The sequence below is a fragment of the Anabrus simplex genome, chromosome 6 (assembly GCF_040414725.1).
Source record: "Anabrus simplex isolate iqAnaSimp1 chromosome 6, ASM4041472v1, whole genome shotgun sequence".
Taxonomy (NCBI): domain Eukaryota; kingdom Metazoa; phylum Arthropoda; class Insecta; order Orthoptera; family Tettigoniidae; genus Anabrus; species Anabrus simplex.
The window spans coordinates 215,382,144-215,397,078 of NC_090270.1; the positions used below are offsets into that span (position 1 = coordinate 215,382,144).

At 38.7% G+C, this 14,935-nt stretch overlaps 1 protein-coding gene across 1 annotated transcript in view; it reads left to right on the forward strand.

The window, feature by feature from the left end:
* The window catches only part of LOC136876338 (NACHT and WD repeat domain-containing protein 2), a 355,527-nt gene that overhangs the window by 269,548 nt on the left and 71,044 nt on the right, over positions 1-14,935 (forward strand). The window contains exons 15-17 of the mRNA XM_068228264.1: positions 734-871; positions 967-1,089; positions 5,626-5,734. Of these exons, the coding sequence (XP_068084365.1) occupies positions 734-871; positions 967-1,089; positions 5,626-5,734 (370 nt within the window). The remainder of the gene's footprint in view (positions 1-733; positions 872-966; positions 1,090-5,625; positions 5,735-14,935) is intronic.

Below are 14,935 nucleotides of genomic sequence, written 5' to 3' on the forward strand. Positions count from 1 at the left end.
CACTACGTGGCCATAAGTCCCCAGACACCCGTTGCAGTTTGTTCCAAAGATGCCAGCCATGTAACTAATAGTGCATAGAACCTCCTTTTGATACTGTTACAGCATTCCATCATGGAAGGTTTTCCACTAAGTTCTTAAAAAAGAGAAGATTGAATTTTTTTCTGTTCTTCCTCTAGCATGGTGAATAGTTGCTGGTGGCGCGCAACCAATGCTCTAGTTCATCCCAAAGATGTTCAATGGGTTTCAGGTTGGAGCTTTGAGTAGGCCAGTCCACACATCCACTTCATTTTCTTTGAACCATGAGGCAGTGGTCCTTGCTTTGTGGACAGGAGTATTATCATGTTGATACAGAGAAGGTCTACTTCAGAACTGTTGCCACAGTGTAGGAAGCATACTATTGCCTAAATTGTTTTCTCATCCAGCCAAACTCAAAACTCAAATCCTCATTTTGCTCACTTCCAACAGCAAGATACTGCATTCTATTTTACCCCTATTGATTATTAATCTCCAGAGACTACAGTATATGCATCCACTAACTTTATCGTTTGATACATGGCATCATCTTGTCCATAGCAGGAAGTACTTGATCATCAATAAACAGTAGCCAAAAGCCCCCTGAATGTGCTCTGTGTGATGTCTGGATGAATCTGAGGGGGTATAAGTGCAGGCACAATTTGTGAATGTAAGCATAATGTAATGTAATCTAACTAGTTGTATAATTGTATTGTTGCAGATGCCTGACCTAGGCAAACCTGAAGCTCAGACTATTCTTATGTCATCTGTTATGCAATATAACCACAGTGTAGATAGTAAGGTCCAAGATTGTGTTAAATCCTCTGTTCATGACTGCACTCTACCTCTATATGTCAAGGTATGTCATCGTAATTTGGAGATAGCTAAGGACTATTTGAATTGCCATTCTGACAATAAATTTATGTAAAACACCTACCTTTTCTCCTTTTGCAGGTTCTGGCATGGCAGACATCTTGGTGGTCGGATATTGAACATGATGTTTCTCCAAAGGGTAATGTTAATGACCAGCTGATTCTGATGCTGAATGAACTGGAGGGCATCCTGGGCAAGGAAATGGTATGGAATTATATTAAAGTTTTCTAATTTATAACATTCTTGACTTTCATAACTCAAGTGAATTGTATATGCATCAAAGAATAAATAACAGAAAAATGAATACATTTTATTATACTTCCTAAACAAATGTTAACATTCAATGTAGTTCAAACTGATTTAATTACATACTAAAGGAAAATTTAGTACAATTAAGCAAGGAGGAAATCTTATAAAGAGTTTGGCTTATGGATAATTATGTGGTTATTGTCAGAGACTGTGCAAGAACTTCCATTGTAATAACTTCGAAGTTGTCAAGAAATACCTGTGTATTTTATGAAAATCGGAGTTTAGCTCCTTGAATGTAACAGTTATTGGTTCAGATGGTCCTGATTTAGAATCTTGCTCAGGGATTTTAGTGGTGCTTAGTTAATTCCTCTAGTGCAGAGGTGCTCATGCTGGGCATTTCATCCCATGGGCACACAGCATGGGAAGTGGGTGGGCAGGCGATGAACGTACGCTATTCAACCACAGTGAGACTGTGGTTACGTCACAAGCCTTGAAGATAGGGCGAAGTTCTTCCAGTCACTCTCGTTCACTGCCGCGATACCCGAGTTTGAAGTGGAGGCAGAAAATAATTAAATAAAGAGGGCAGAAATCAGTTTCAATTTACGTTGTAAGAAATAAGTTACTTCAGTATGTCTGTCTGTTAGGTCATCAGCCCAGAGGCTGGTTGGATCCTCAAATAGCACCACCAAAGGTTATGCGGTTATAAGGAAACCGCAAAAACCAATGGCAGCACCAAAATGAGGCGTACTAGGCAAGACGAGGAGTGAGGTAGTTTGCCATTGCTTTCCTCACTGGGTCAGAAAGTGCTATTGCAGCACGACTGATCCTATGAGCAACACCTTTCATAACACTCAGATGCACTAGTCGTGTTATGAATGTCATTACTCAGCACCACCCATACCCCAGCAGCTTCCATATTGTCACAGCCATGGATGAGACTGGGACTTCGGTGGAAGCTACACTTTACTCTGGCCTGTGCCAAGAGATGGATACAAAAGTACTGTATCCATCAAGAAATGGCAGCAGGCAATTACTTCAGTATATTGCATTTTATGTACTGTATTTTGACCAGCCACAATAAAGAGTTAGGCCTGCAACCTCAAATATTTTTATACTGAATTATAATTTTTACTGTTACATTTTTAGAGGTGCTTTAGAAACATTTCTAATATAATATGGAGTTAAAGCTGAATAAGCTTTGGCTTTTGGTTGCTTAGGTTTAAATTATTATCTGATAAACTCGTCAACAATCCAATTATGCTTACTGGGAATAACATCAATCATGTTATTTATCTGAAGGCATACTGTGCATATATCTGATAGATGCATTTACATTGTTGTTGTACTTTAATCTTAGAAAGTAAATATCTACGTCCTCACAAATGATGAAGCTCCCTCATCATTTAGAGGCTACCTATTATCATCGGACGCCTGATGATAAGTTTTAAATACTATTTTCAGAAATTCAGTGAACAGGGAAAGCAACATAACACTATAACACTGTGCAAAATCAAGGAGTAAACTTGTTGAATTATGTAAATGCAGTGAGTTTCTCTCATTGGTTGGCTGGCAGGCGCGCCCAGCTTATCTGCCTCCCGTTGACTCATCACTACCCGCTCCGTGGCATAGCAACAAGGACAGCACTTCGCTCACTTTATCCGTACATGGCATGAGATAACAATTAAAATTAAGAAAATAAGAATTAAGAAAATAAGCTTGTACCTTATGACAGGAGGTGTTGGAAATGTTCTCCAACTGTATCCACACATTTCTGGTATCGTCTTAGGAAACTCTGATTCACACGCATAAATTTGTCTTCCGTAATTGAGGCTGTTTTTCTCCAATATGTGAGGGTTTCTTGCATACACTTTATTTTTTTAAGCTCCTCCTGAAATAAGTGACAAACAGTTAAATCTGGGAACCATGGTGGCCATAAGTCTGTACTAATTACACGGTCTTATATCCATGTTGACAGTGAGTGGGTGTCATTTCATCAAAAACTGGTTTGAGTATAATATCCCTGTATCTTTGTGCATTAATTGTGCCCTGAAAAAAAAAAAGATAGGTCCTATAATTCTGTATCCATTCACTGTGTACCATACTCCGATCCGTTCGTCATGTAGAGGAATTTTGTATATGCAATGGGGGTTTTCTGTACTCCAATATCGTGTTATTCTGCGTCGAAACATACCCGTGTAAATGGAACCATGCTTCATCAGAGAAAAATATTAAACAAGGATCAATTAGTTGATCATGAATGTTTTGCAACACCCAATTACAAAAACATACCTGTTTGTCATGATCACGTGGATGCAGTTCATGTACTACAGTTACTTTGTATGGTTTCAATTTTAACATTTTCATAGCCCGCCATGCTGAGCTCTTTGAAACAACAGCTTATTGTCAAAGTCATCTTAAGGATTTTGTAGGCATGTGTTCTAATCTTTCTGAGATTTCATTTACTTTTTCCTCATTAAATACACGTCTTTTTAACACTTTGCTTCTTATCAAGTAAAGAACCAGTTCCTTTTAATTTGTTTAAGAGTTTCCACACGGTCTCTCTATGTGGAGGGCATATGCCTGGAAATTGTGTTACAAACTGCCTAATGACTTCCCTGCAAGACTCTGTTTTCATGTAATTATCATACGTAAATACCTTTTCCTCTACCATGTACACATGTAGAGGCATTACAAGAATTATACCCTGAAGTAACACTTCACAACTCGAGAACAACTGGAGCGACAGATTAACAGTTAATACACATTCTAAGCATAGACCTGAACTGCGAAGTGCGGGCATTTCTGTGCTATCACTGCGCTGTGTATCGGGAAGTGATGAGTCAATGGGAGGCAGATAAGCTGGGCACGCCTACCAGCCAACCGATGAGAGAAACTCACTGTACATTACATTTTGCTCAACAAATAACAGGAATTTTCCATTTTTTAAATAGAAATATTTTCATTGTCCTCCAAGGAATTATAAATCATAGCTCTTACACTTAAACCCTGTATCTTTGTAAATTGTAACATAAAAATTATAACGTCTCAGTTTTCTTTGAATGTATAATAATATAAGAAAATAAAACTGACTGTTTATATCAAGTGCAGTATAAATCAAACTGGAATATCTTGAAAAGGTCAGTTTTCTTGCTATTATAGCATCTATTTTTTAAATATGTTATCCAATCAACATTTCGCTGAGCAATGGAGGAGAGCTTCATAATCACAATCGAACGACACTGCTTTACTTCCCTGACAAGTGTGTTCCCTCTCTTGCTTCACTGTGATGTATACATGCTATGTAAGCTGCCTGCATTTACGTCAGGTGAGCCCGGCCACACTGGCATAGCCTCAAGCGCCACCCAGCTGAGCAACTCTGCTTTAGTGCAAGGACAGTGTGTTTGTCATAATACCTCTCCATTTATATGCAACACATCTCACTGCCTTAGTTAAAATATATCCCTCCATATAGTGTTGGTGTCAGAAAGGGTATCCAGCCAAGTCCACAGGTGTGACGTATTCTGGTTTGATTTATAATGCACTCGATATAAACATTCAGGTTTATTTTCTTATATTTATGCATTCAGAGAAAACTGACACATCATAATTTTTGTGTTACAATTTACAAAGATACAGAGTTTAAGTGTAAAAGCTATGATTTATAATTCCTTGGGAATATTTCCATTCTAAAAAAATAAGTATTTCTATGATAAGAATGATGCGAGAGGCTGACTAGTTGAGGCAGTAAAGCCATGCTATATTCACCCAGAATGTGTGTGTAATTCTCTGCCAGCAATGAAAACTTAGAAATAATATTTCCACTTCTGGAACAGGCCCCTGAGGTTCACCCAACCTATAACTAAAATGAGTAACAGGTTAGATTCTAAGGAGAGGCAGTTGGGAATAAGGCTAACCATATTGTCCCAATTAGTGCTTAGATTATAGAAAGTGGAAGTCTTTACCTTCTACTCCTCTAAGGGTCTTCTGAGGCCTGTGCAAAGATGGCTGATAATGGGAATGAGAAGAGGAGAAGATTGAATTATTCTACGTAAGAAATGTGTAATTGGCTGGCTTAGAAGAGTTAGTAGTAGGTAGTAGTATTATTTTTACAATTTGTTTTATGTTGCACAGAGAGGTCTTTTGGCGACTATGGGATAGGAAAGGCCTAGGAGTGGAAGGAAGCAGCTGTGGCCTTAATTAAGGTACAGCCCCAGCATTTGCCTAATGTGAAAGGGCAACATAAAGTGGTGTTCGAACCCACTATCTCTTGGATGCAAGCTGCGTGTCCTTAACTGCATGGCCAACTCTCCTGTAGTAGTAGTAGTAGTGGTAGTGGTAGTAGTGGTAGTTGTTGTTGTTACTTTGGAGATAAATGGGCTGCCTTAGAGAAGAAGAGAAGCGAAGTCAGGCAGGAAGTGATAATTCGACTTACAGTAGTATCTTGTACCGTATACATGTCTCTATGTATTAAAATCTGTTTTCTTTTTCTAGACTGAACATGCCCTTGCTTTGGCCACCATTTCCAAGACTGGACTGACAGACTCAGAGATGCTTGATTTACTTGCCCAGGATAAAGTCTTCCACAGCCACGCCACTTATGGTGAGTTGCAAGATTTTAAAAATAAGCCTGCATTAATCAGTAAATTTAAACTATTTTTGTAATGTAAATAAAATAAGCTTATCAGTCATTTACATCTGAAAACTATGGCAGTAAGTTCATAAATATAATGGTTTTGTGTTGCAACTAAATGTTCTTTATGTTGCAAACCCAAGCACTTTTTATTATGTTGGACTTTTCACATGATGTTCTCCAACTACGGTGAAAACCACCAGAAACTGGAAAAACCACAAGTTCTTTAAGGTTATTTGGTGTTCTAACAGAACAGTGTGGATGAATTCAGAAATAATGTCTGAAAACACTGAATATGAAGGTGCAAAAATGTGCTACTGATGCCACACAGACCAAGGCCAGGCAGTGCTATAGTATAACGGGATCCATTGTTTGATGCGAAGCGGTACCAACTTTATTTCAATTAATGCGCACACCCAAGTTTTTCTGCACTAAATTCGGCAAAAAATGCACAGAGCATTAGTGTATAAAATGGGAAATTTCTGTTAAGATATGCACAGTTAGTTTCAAATTCATTCTTTGACTATCTGCATACCTGCTAGTTACATACATCATGCTATAAGAAAACTAAGACAGGGATGCTCTGTACAATTCATTCATGGGTTTTTCCATCCAGTTCCACAGCTAAATGGTTCCGGGTATGATTTCCAGCTGGGTCAGGGATTTTTAAACTTCATTGGTTAATTCTGATAGCTCGAGGGCTGCATGAGTCTCCTCATAGATGTGCAGGTTACCTATAAGGTGTCAGCTGAAAGACCTGCATCAGGCTTCTTGGAGGCCACATGCCATTATGGGATTTTCTCAAAAAAGGCACATCTTGTTTTTTTAGATAATGCAGTGTGTCATCCTGCTCTCAGTTGTCAAAATAAAACTCTGGTGGCCTCCAACTTCTAAAAGATTTCTATGACTAAGAAATGTGTGAGTGTACGGTAATCTTCTAATTCTAAATTTAGTGTGTATGAATTTCTCATATACATACAGAAACTGAATCATGTGTCACTCCGTAAAAATTATGAAGCTAACAAAATTATTTTGTTATGTAACCAATCTAAGAACTACCAGTATTCAAGAATTCACAGAAGAGTCTAAACTGTAAAAAAATTATGAAACCCATCCCCAAACTACAACTATGATTGTGAAATAGTCAGTTATAAAATTAAAGGGATAAAGCTCTTAGCTTTGTAGAAAAACTACAAAGTAGTAGAATAATCCATGAATCAAGAATTCACTCTTCCTTGCGATAGTTGTTCAGGAGTACCATATATATTTTCTGCAGAGTTGCTCCTCCAACTTACAGAATTTCAGTTATAATCCTATTTCCCCTGGTGTATTGCAATTTTTCAGTTGATTTAATGCTTCTCTCAGTTCTGGTCCATCAGTAGGCTGTAGATCCTCAGATCTGGGGCTCTTTTAACTCTTCCAGATGTTGTGGGATTGGAGTTGACTGGCTGTAAAGTTTTGGATAATATCTGTGATCTTGTCCTTCTCTGACAACTTCTCCTCATTTGTTCCTCATTTTGTGGATTATCGTTTTCCATCTTGACAAGCTGCATCGCAAGATTCTCATGTTACCATTAATTTTTTTTTTTTTTTTTTTTTGGCTCTCATGATGCATTGTGTGTTGTAGGCTTGGCGTCTTTCCTGATGGCTTTCTACACTATCTTATTCAGGTCTACATACCTTAACAAATCTCTATCAGTCCTCATTTGTTTATTGATCAGTATTTCTGTTTCTGGGGTAAATTTTAGGTTCATTGGTCTCTTCTGTGAGCAAATTTTCTTTACAGCAGTCTTAATGCTTTCTCTGATTTTTCTCAACAATATGTTCAGCTCCAGGTCCTGAATTTCATCAGTTGGTTGTAGTTTGCTGTATCTGGCAGACATACCCCTCTTCCTCATTCCTCAAGTCTGGGAATGTAGGCCAGGTATTCTTCTCCAACACATGTCAATTTGGAGTTTCAGCCTTACCATTCTATGGTCATTGCCAGTATCAAAGTGATTTAGAACTGACAGATCCACACAAATGATTTATCTGTGGTCAAGATGTAGTCGGTTTCATTTTTGACTGTGTTGTCTGAGCTTCACCATGTCCACTTCCTATACAGGTACATTCTGAAGCAGGTACTGAGGCAAGAGGTTCTCTCTTTGCTAAATAAGTTGACCATTGTTTGCCCTCTCGAATTCTGTTCACCCAAGCTATTATCTGCATCTCACAAGAAGTTGCAGCAGCTTGTAGATATGGCATGAGTAACAGATACTGCACTAAGCTACAAACATTAGTCATGATAAACAGTGCAAGCTCTCTGAAAGAGATGCGTGTTCATTATTAAACTGTTCGGTATGCAGTACTTACAGTAAATGTGTAAGTAAAGCACGATTGCACTACCAATTTGAAACTTTATAGCAGCACCTCAGTTCACAAGAATCACCATGGACAGAACTGATGTTTCTTGTCAGGCCTCGAGACCTGAGATTGGCGCATGCACAGCAGCCCTTACCCCGCATGCACATGACTTCTCGTCGGACAACCATCGGACAACCATAGTAAAGGTGCCAGTGTGTGAAGGATTGGTGTAGTTTTTGCTCCAATTTTGGCATTAAAGTGCATTTCTTGCCCTCTTTACAGTTATCAGGTCTTTATCCGTTTCAGACCTGAAAGAAAACTTGAGGTTTGAATTTTTGTTTGTATGTAAAAGACTAACTAAAATGTTCTTAAATACACGTATTTACAGTTTATTTTACAAAATAAAAATTAACATCTGAAGAAAAGCACCCACACAATTGTGCACGTCAGGACATAATTCACTACTTACAACAACAAAAATCAACTCTATACATGTGAATATACATATGTGCATGATCGAATGTTCTATTTTACAGTGTGGAATGATTTAAAACAATTAAAATCTTTGTTGGAACACACGTATACATTATACTTCTTACACTGAGTATGAGTTTTGCTTTTACAGTTCTTTTGGCGGCAGTACCTTGCCGTCAGACCTGAAAGGGAACTGAAGGTGTGAATTTTTGTTTGTATGTCAAAAACTAACTAAAATATTCTTAAATACATATATTTGTAGTTTATTTTACAAAATAAAGAATAACGTCTGAAAAACAGCACCCACACAATTGTGTGTGTCAGAACATAATTCACTACTTACAAAAAATAAAACATGAAAATTCAGCTCAGTACATGTGAATATACACATGTACATGATCAAATGTTCTATTTTACAGTGTGGAACGATTTAAAACAATTAAAATCTTATACATTACACTTCGTACATTGAGTAAGAGTTCTGCGTTTTCAGTCCTTTTGGTGACAGCACCCAGCACTCCCATATGCATTGCCTGTAGGGAAACCTAGCCCGCACAATTGTGCATATTAACATTCAAAATCTCATGGTATTAAGTATGATCACAAAAAGATCTTCATAATTCACGTTCACTAACCGATTTACACATTTCATTGATTACATTCTGATATTCGGTAAAGCTTCTAGATTAATATGAATGCAATAAATAAATAGTTACCGTATAATCTTGAATACCATCTGCCACCGAATAAGACTCGCACCCTTATTTTGAAAAAACAAATTTTAAAAAAATACTCTAGTCAAAATTATTTACAATCTTTACTAACACATATCAAATGATTAGAAAATACAAATAAAAGTAAACAAATATTTCCAGAATGATATCCAACGAATTCATTCATTCATCATCATCATCATCATCATCATCATCATCATCAGTACCAATTTCGGAACTTTCATCACCATCACCTTCCCACAAAATGTCGTCATCACTGCCATCCTTAGCATTAGAAATGCTACATTTCCTGAAGCTCTTCCATATGAGGTCTCCAGGTATCGCAATTACACGACTCGTCAATATCGTATTTCCTACTGGAGGCACGATTTCCAATCATTTCGGCTTCCCGAACTACTTTCAGTTTCTCACTCCCAGTAAAAGATCGCAAACACCTTGTGGAATTCATGTTGATACTCCGAGAACGTGCATGAGACTGACGCCAAGCGCGGAAGTAGCGTATACTGAGAGCGGAGAGATCATTGTTGCAAAGCCACGCCGGCGGTGATGCCCGATTTACACGCATTCAGAAAGATAAATTTCCCAAAATTTTAAGTAAGACCTGCACCCAATTTTGGAAGCAATATTTTCAGAAAAACAGTGCAGGTGGTATTCGAGATTATACGGTACTTTTGAGATTACTGCTTCCTGCCATCTTACCGATCAACTGTACTTTTAAACTGTTCTTCCTGCACCCTGGCAGTCAAGCACTAAATAAAAACAACTGAAATACATGCTACGTGTCCCGCATAAGCACTGCAGTCTGGTCTAGTGCCAAGAAAACGTCAAAGACTCTCAGACATAAATAAAATATGAACCCACACAATAGTGCGTACATGGTCTGAAAGGGTTATAAAATTGTTCATTTTCTTCTTCTGTTGAAATAGAATTAGGTGCATGGCCATGTACTGTATTTGCTGCTGATCTGGAGCACTGCATAAATAACTCTAATCAAAATTATCTGGGCCTTCTTGATGATATGCTTTATTTTCCTGTGGATCAACAGTTAGTAATACTTTTGTACAAAGAACATAATAGTAGTTCAATATTCTTTAAGTCAATTATTTTATAATTTTCAGCTGCCCTTAAGATGGCTTTTTGTGGTTTCCCATTTTCACACCAGGCAAATGCTGGAGCTGTACCTGAATTAAGGCCACGGTCACTTCCTTCCCATCCTAACCATTTCCTATAACATCGTCGCAATGAAACCTATCTGTATCGGTGTGGCGTTAAGCAAAAAAATAACCCTTCCATGTCTTTTAATTTCCGTATTTTTATCTTCTCTGCTATTTCTTTCATTTTTGCTATTTTTTCCTACTTTCATTTTTTGCTACCACTACTCTATGATCTCCATCAAAGACTACTACTGGCAAGGCTGTTACATCAAACAACTGTCTGTGATTTGCTCTTTCCATCAAGAAGTAATCAATTAATATTTGTACTTCTGTTTCCTCACACTTAACCCGTTTCTCACAAAAAAATCCACCAACTTCTCTCCCTCTTCATCTCTTTCCATATCCAAAAAGTTCCAATTACTTCTTCCATTTTTTTCTGTTGCATCCCAAAATAGCATTAAAATCTCCCAGGACAGTCACTTCCACATCCTTTGAGGCCAAAGACCTAGATGTTAGGCCCCTTTAAACAAGCACCACATCCTTTGTCTCTTCATTGTCTCCAGAAATTTGTCCATATCTTCCACTTTGCATCCATTCTGAGATCCATACACTTGGATGAAATCTTTTATACTATTCTCTGTCCTTAGCTCTATCTTTTATTATTCTATCACTTTGGCAGTCCACTTTATCTACATACTCATATAAGGTCTTGATGGTTGTTATCCCCACTCTATCCTTTGCCTTATGTCTTCAACCCTAGTAGAGAGTGTATCCCTTCCTCTCCTCTCCACTTAACCTCACTCAATCCCATTATAGCTATATTCTCCTTCTCCATAAAATCAATCACCTCTTCTGACTTTTCATTCAGTGACTCGAGGTTAATTATTGCCGCCTTCATAATGTTCCCTACTGGTTGCCAACTTCTCAGAATTCCCCCAGCATAAGAACTGTGTGTCTTCTCCAGGGAACGCTCTAGCCTCTTCTGAGGCTGATTTAAAAGTGTCATTTTCATTTTAGGCTGTTACTACAATGGGGTCACCATTCCCACATACATTTTGTGCTATTGCCATCAGGTGACCAGACTGCTTCTAACATGGAGTACAGATGCTGCTGCCCCTAACCTGTGGTCAGATGCTACTCCATGGGTTTCAGTGTCATTTCCTACACTGAGGGGACCTTCACCTCACCCAAAGCGGTTGGTCACCTTAGTGGATGTCCGCCTCCGTAGCGTAACGGTTAGTGTTATTAGCTGCCATCCTCGGGGGGCCGGCTTCGATTCCCGGTACTGCCAGAAATTTAAGAATGGCAGGAGGGCTGGTATGTGGTTAAAATGGTACATGCAGCTCACCTCCAATGGGGGTGTGCTTGAAAAGAGCTGCACTACCTCGGGATGAGGACACGAGTTCACTTCACCTTAGTGGATTGGATTATTTATCACCATCCAACACTTGGCATTGAGACGCCGGCTGTATAGCCTACTCATTACCGTAGTGGGGTGCCAGCCAGGCACAGTCTGTTCTCCAATATGTTGACTAAATACTGGTCCAATTAGAGCAAGAACATGCTGAAGAACATGGTGGCTGGTAAATAACGTAAGAAGTACTTTTAACCAGAAAACACTTGTAATTATTACAGGATGGACAATTACTAGGGATGTCCAGTTACTGAAATAACAGCGCCTCGGCAATACTCATGTCAATCAATCAATACTGATCTGCATTTAGGGCAGTCGCCCAGGTGGCAGATTCCCTATCTGTTGCTTTCCTAGCCTTTTCCCAAATGATTTCAAAGAAACTGGAAATTTATTGATCGTCTCCCTTGGTAAGTTATTCCAATCCCTAACTCCTCCCCTTCCTATAAATGAATATTTGCCCCAGTTTGTCCTCTTGAATTCCAACTTTATCTTCATAATGTGATCTTTCCTACTTTTATAAACGCCATTCAAACTTATTCGTCTACTAATGTCATTCCACGCCAACTCTCCGCTGACAGCTCGGAACATACCACTTAGTCGAGCAGCTCTTCTTCTTTCTCTCAATTCTTCCCAACCCAAACATTGCAACATTTTTGTAATGCTACTCTTTTGTCGGAAATCACCCAGAACAAATCGAGCTGCTTTTCTTTGGATTTTTTCCAGTTCTTGAATCAGGTAATACTGGTGAGGGTACATGTGTACTTGACTAACAACGGTAGTGTGCAGTTGTACTTGCTACCAGTAACCACCGCAATAACCAGTATTTTACTAACCAGTGTTGAGTAGTAAACACATTTTTAGCATTACAAGAGTTACAGAGAGGGGAAAAGTCGAGTTCCATGTGGTTATACTTTTCTGTACAAGATGCAGACACAATCTGTTCCACAATATGCTCAATTAATACTAGTCCAATTGGAGCAAGAACATGCTGAAATTAAAAGTTTACAAAATGGGGCACATGTGGGAAGAAGTTCTCATACAAGTTATTTAAGCTTGTAATTTACATTATTCTTAAATTATGTAACATTAAATTTTTGTTGTATTACTCATTATTGTTAAAACTTCATGCACCGGGCGAGTTGGCCGTGCGCGTAGAGGCGCGCGGCTGTGAGCTTGCATCCAGGAGATAGTAGGTTCGAATCCCACTATCGGCAGCCCTGAAGATGGTTTTCCGTGGTTTCCCATTTTCACACCAGGCAAATGCTGGGGCTGTACCTTAATTAAGGCCACGGCCGCTTCCTTCCAACTCCTAGGCCTTTCCTATCCCATCGTCGCCATAAGACCTATCTGTGTTGGTGCGACATAAAGCCCCTAGCAAAAAAAAAAAAAAAACTTCATGTTCCTTTTATCAATTGATGTGGCTTTTCTAAAAGTTATTTAAGCATGTATTATACACTCATTTACAGTACTCTTGTATTATTTAAAGTTAATTCTCATATTTTTGGTTATTTTTTAAACTTTATATATTTTCTGTGGGTGAACTGTTAGTAGATTGGTTTTTGGATAACAGGGAATTGCGAAGCTTAATTTAGGTTTCTTATGTCTACCTTGCAGTCTTTAAAGTACTATATTTCCCTAGTTTCCTGGCCAAAAAATTAAAGTTCAGAGCCTAGATTCTATGTAGGCAAGTCAATAAGTATTTGCAATTTTGCTCTAATTATCTTTGGGTTGGCTCTATTGTGTTGTACACTCACCAGCCACTAGATGGCACTGTTTTTTATATCTGTGGTAGATTTCAGCGTTATCAGATCAGTACAGCTTGCGCTGTTCCGAGGTAAAGATGGCTACTCTCTGTTTGCACCAAGGAAGAATAGTGTTCCGTAATCCGTTTATTGTAGTCTGAGGGTGTATCAGGAGCGGAAATTCACAGAAGACTTTCAGCACAATACAGGGACAATATTTTGCTTCAGCAAAGTGTTTACCAGTGGACTGAACATTTCAGAATGGGCCGCACAAGTGTGAAGGATGAGGAAAGATCTGGGCGTCCACCTGCAGCCATAACTGATGCTGATATTGAACAAGTGCGTGATATGATTCTGAATAACAGACTAGTGACTGTTGATGACATGGCAAACCATACGCACATTAGCTATGGTTCTGCATATTAAACCTGCAATTTTCATCAAACGCAGAATTCAATTGTTGGAAGGAGTACTTTTGTTGCATGACAATGCACGTCCACACACCATTGCCCAAACCGCTCAGACTCGTCAGATGCTGTGTTTCGATGTGTTGGAGCATCCTGTGTACATTGCCGATCTCACCCCATTGGATTACCATCTGTTTGGTCCACTCAAAAATTCTCTAAGAGGCCGTCGATTCAGCTCCGATCAACAGGTGAAAGAAGCGGTGCATACGTGGCCTGCTGCGCTACCAAAAACCTCTTTTACAGAGGGTATCAGAAAGCTTGTGAAATGCTGGAACCATCTGCATTAAAAAGCAGGGTGACTCTGTTGAAAAATATCAATAAAATGTGTGAACTCTTTTTGTAATAAATTATAAAAATTGACTGAAGATACTTATTGACTTGCCCTCGTACAATATACCATTGATCAATCAATTCTTGAAATATTCTACACAATATTAGTTTTATTTTACCTTGCAATATTACATGAGAATATACTTTTTTTTTTTTCAACTGTCTTTTACATCACACCGACACAGATAGGTCTTATGGTGACGATGGGATAGGAAAGGGCTAGGAGTGGGAAGGAAGCGGCCATGGCCCTAATTATGGTACAGCCCCAGCATTTGCCTGGTGTGAAAAGGGGGAAACCACCGAAAATCATCTTCAAGGCTGCCGACAGTGGGATTTGAACCCACTATCTCCCGGATGTAAGTTTACAGCAGCACCCCCAAATCACACGCCAACTCGCCTGGTAATATACTATTACGTCATGGAAATTCACTAAGCTACTTAAATGTTATGTTTACTTCCTCAACTAAAATCAAGTATTTTTATTAAGGCAATGAGTACATTCAAATCTGACAT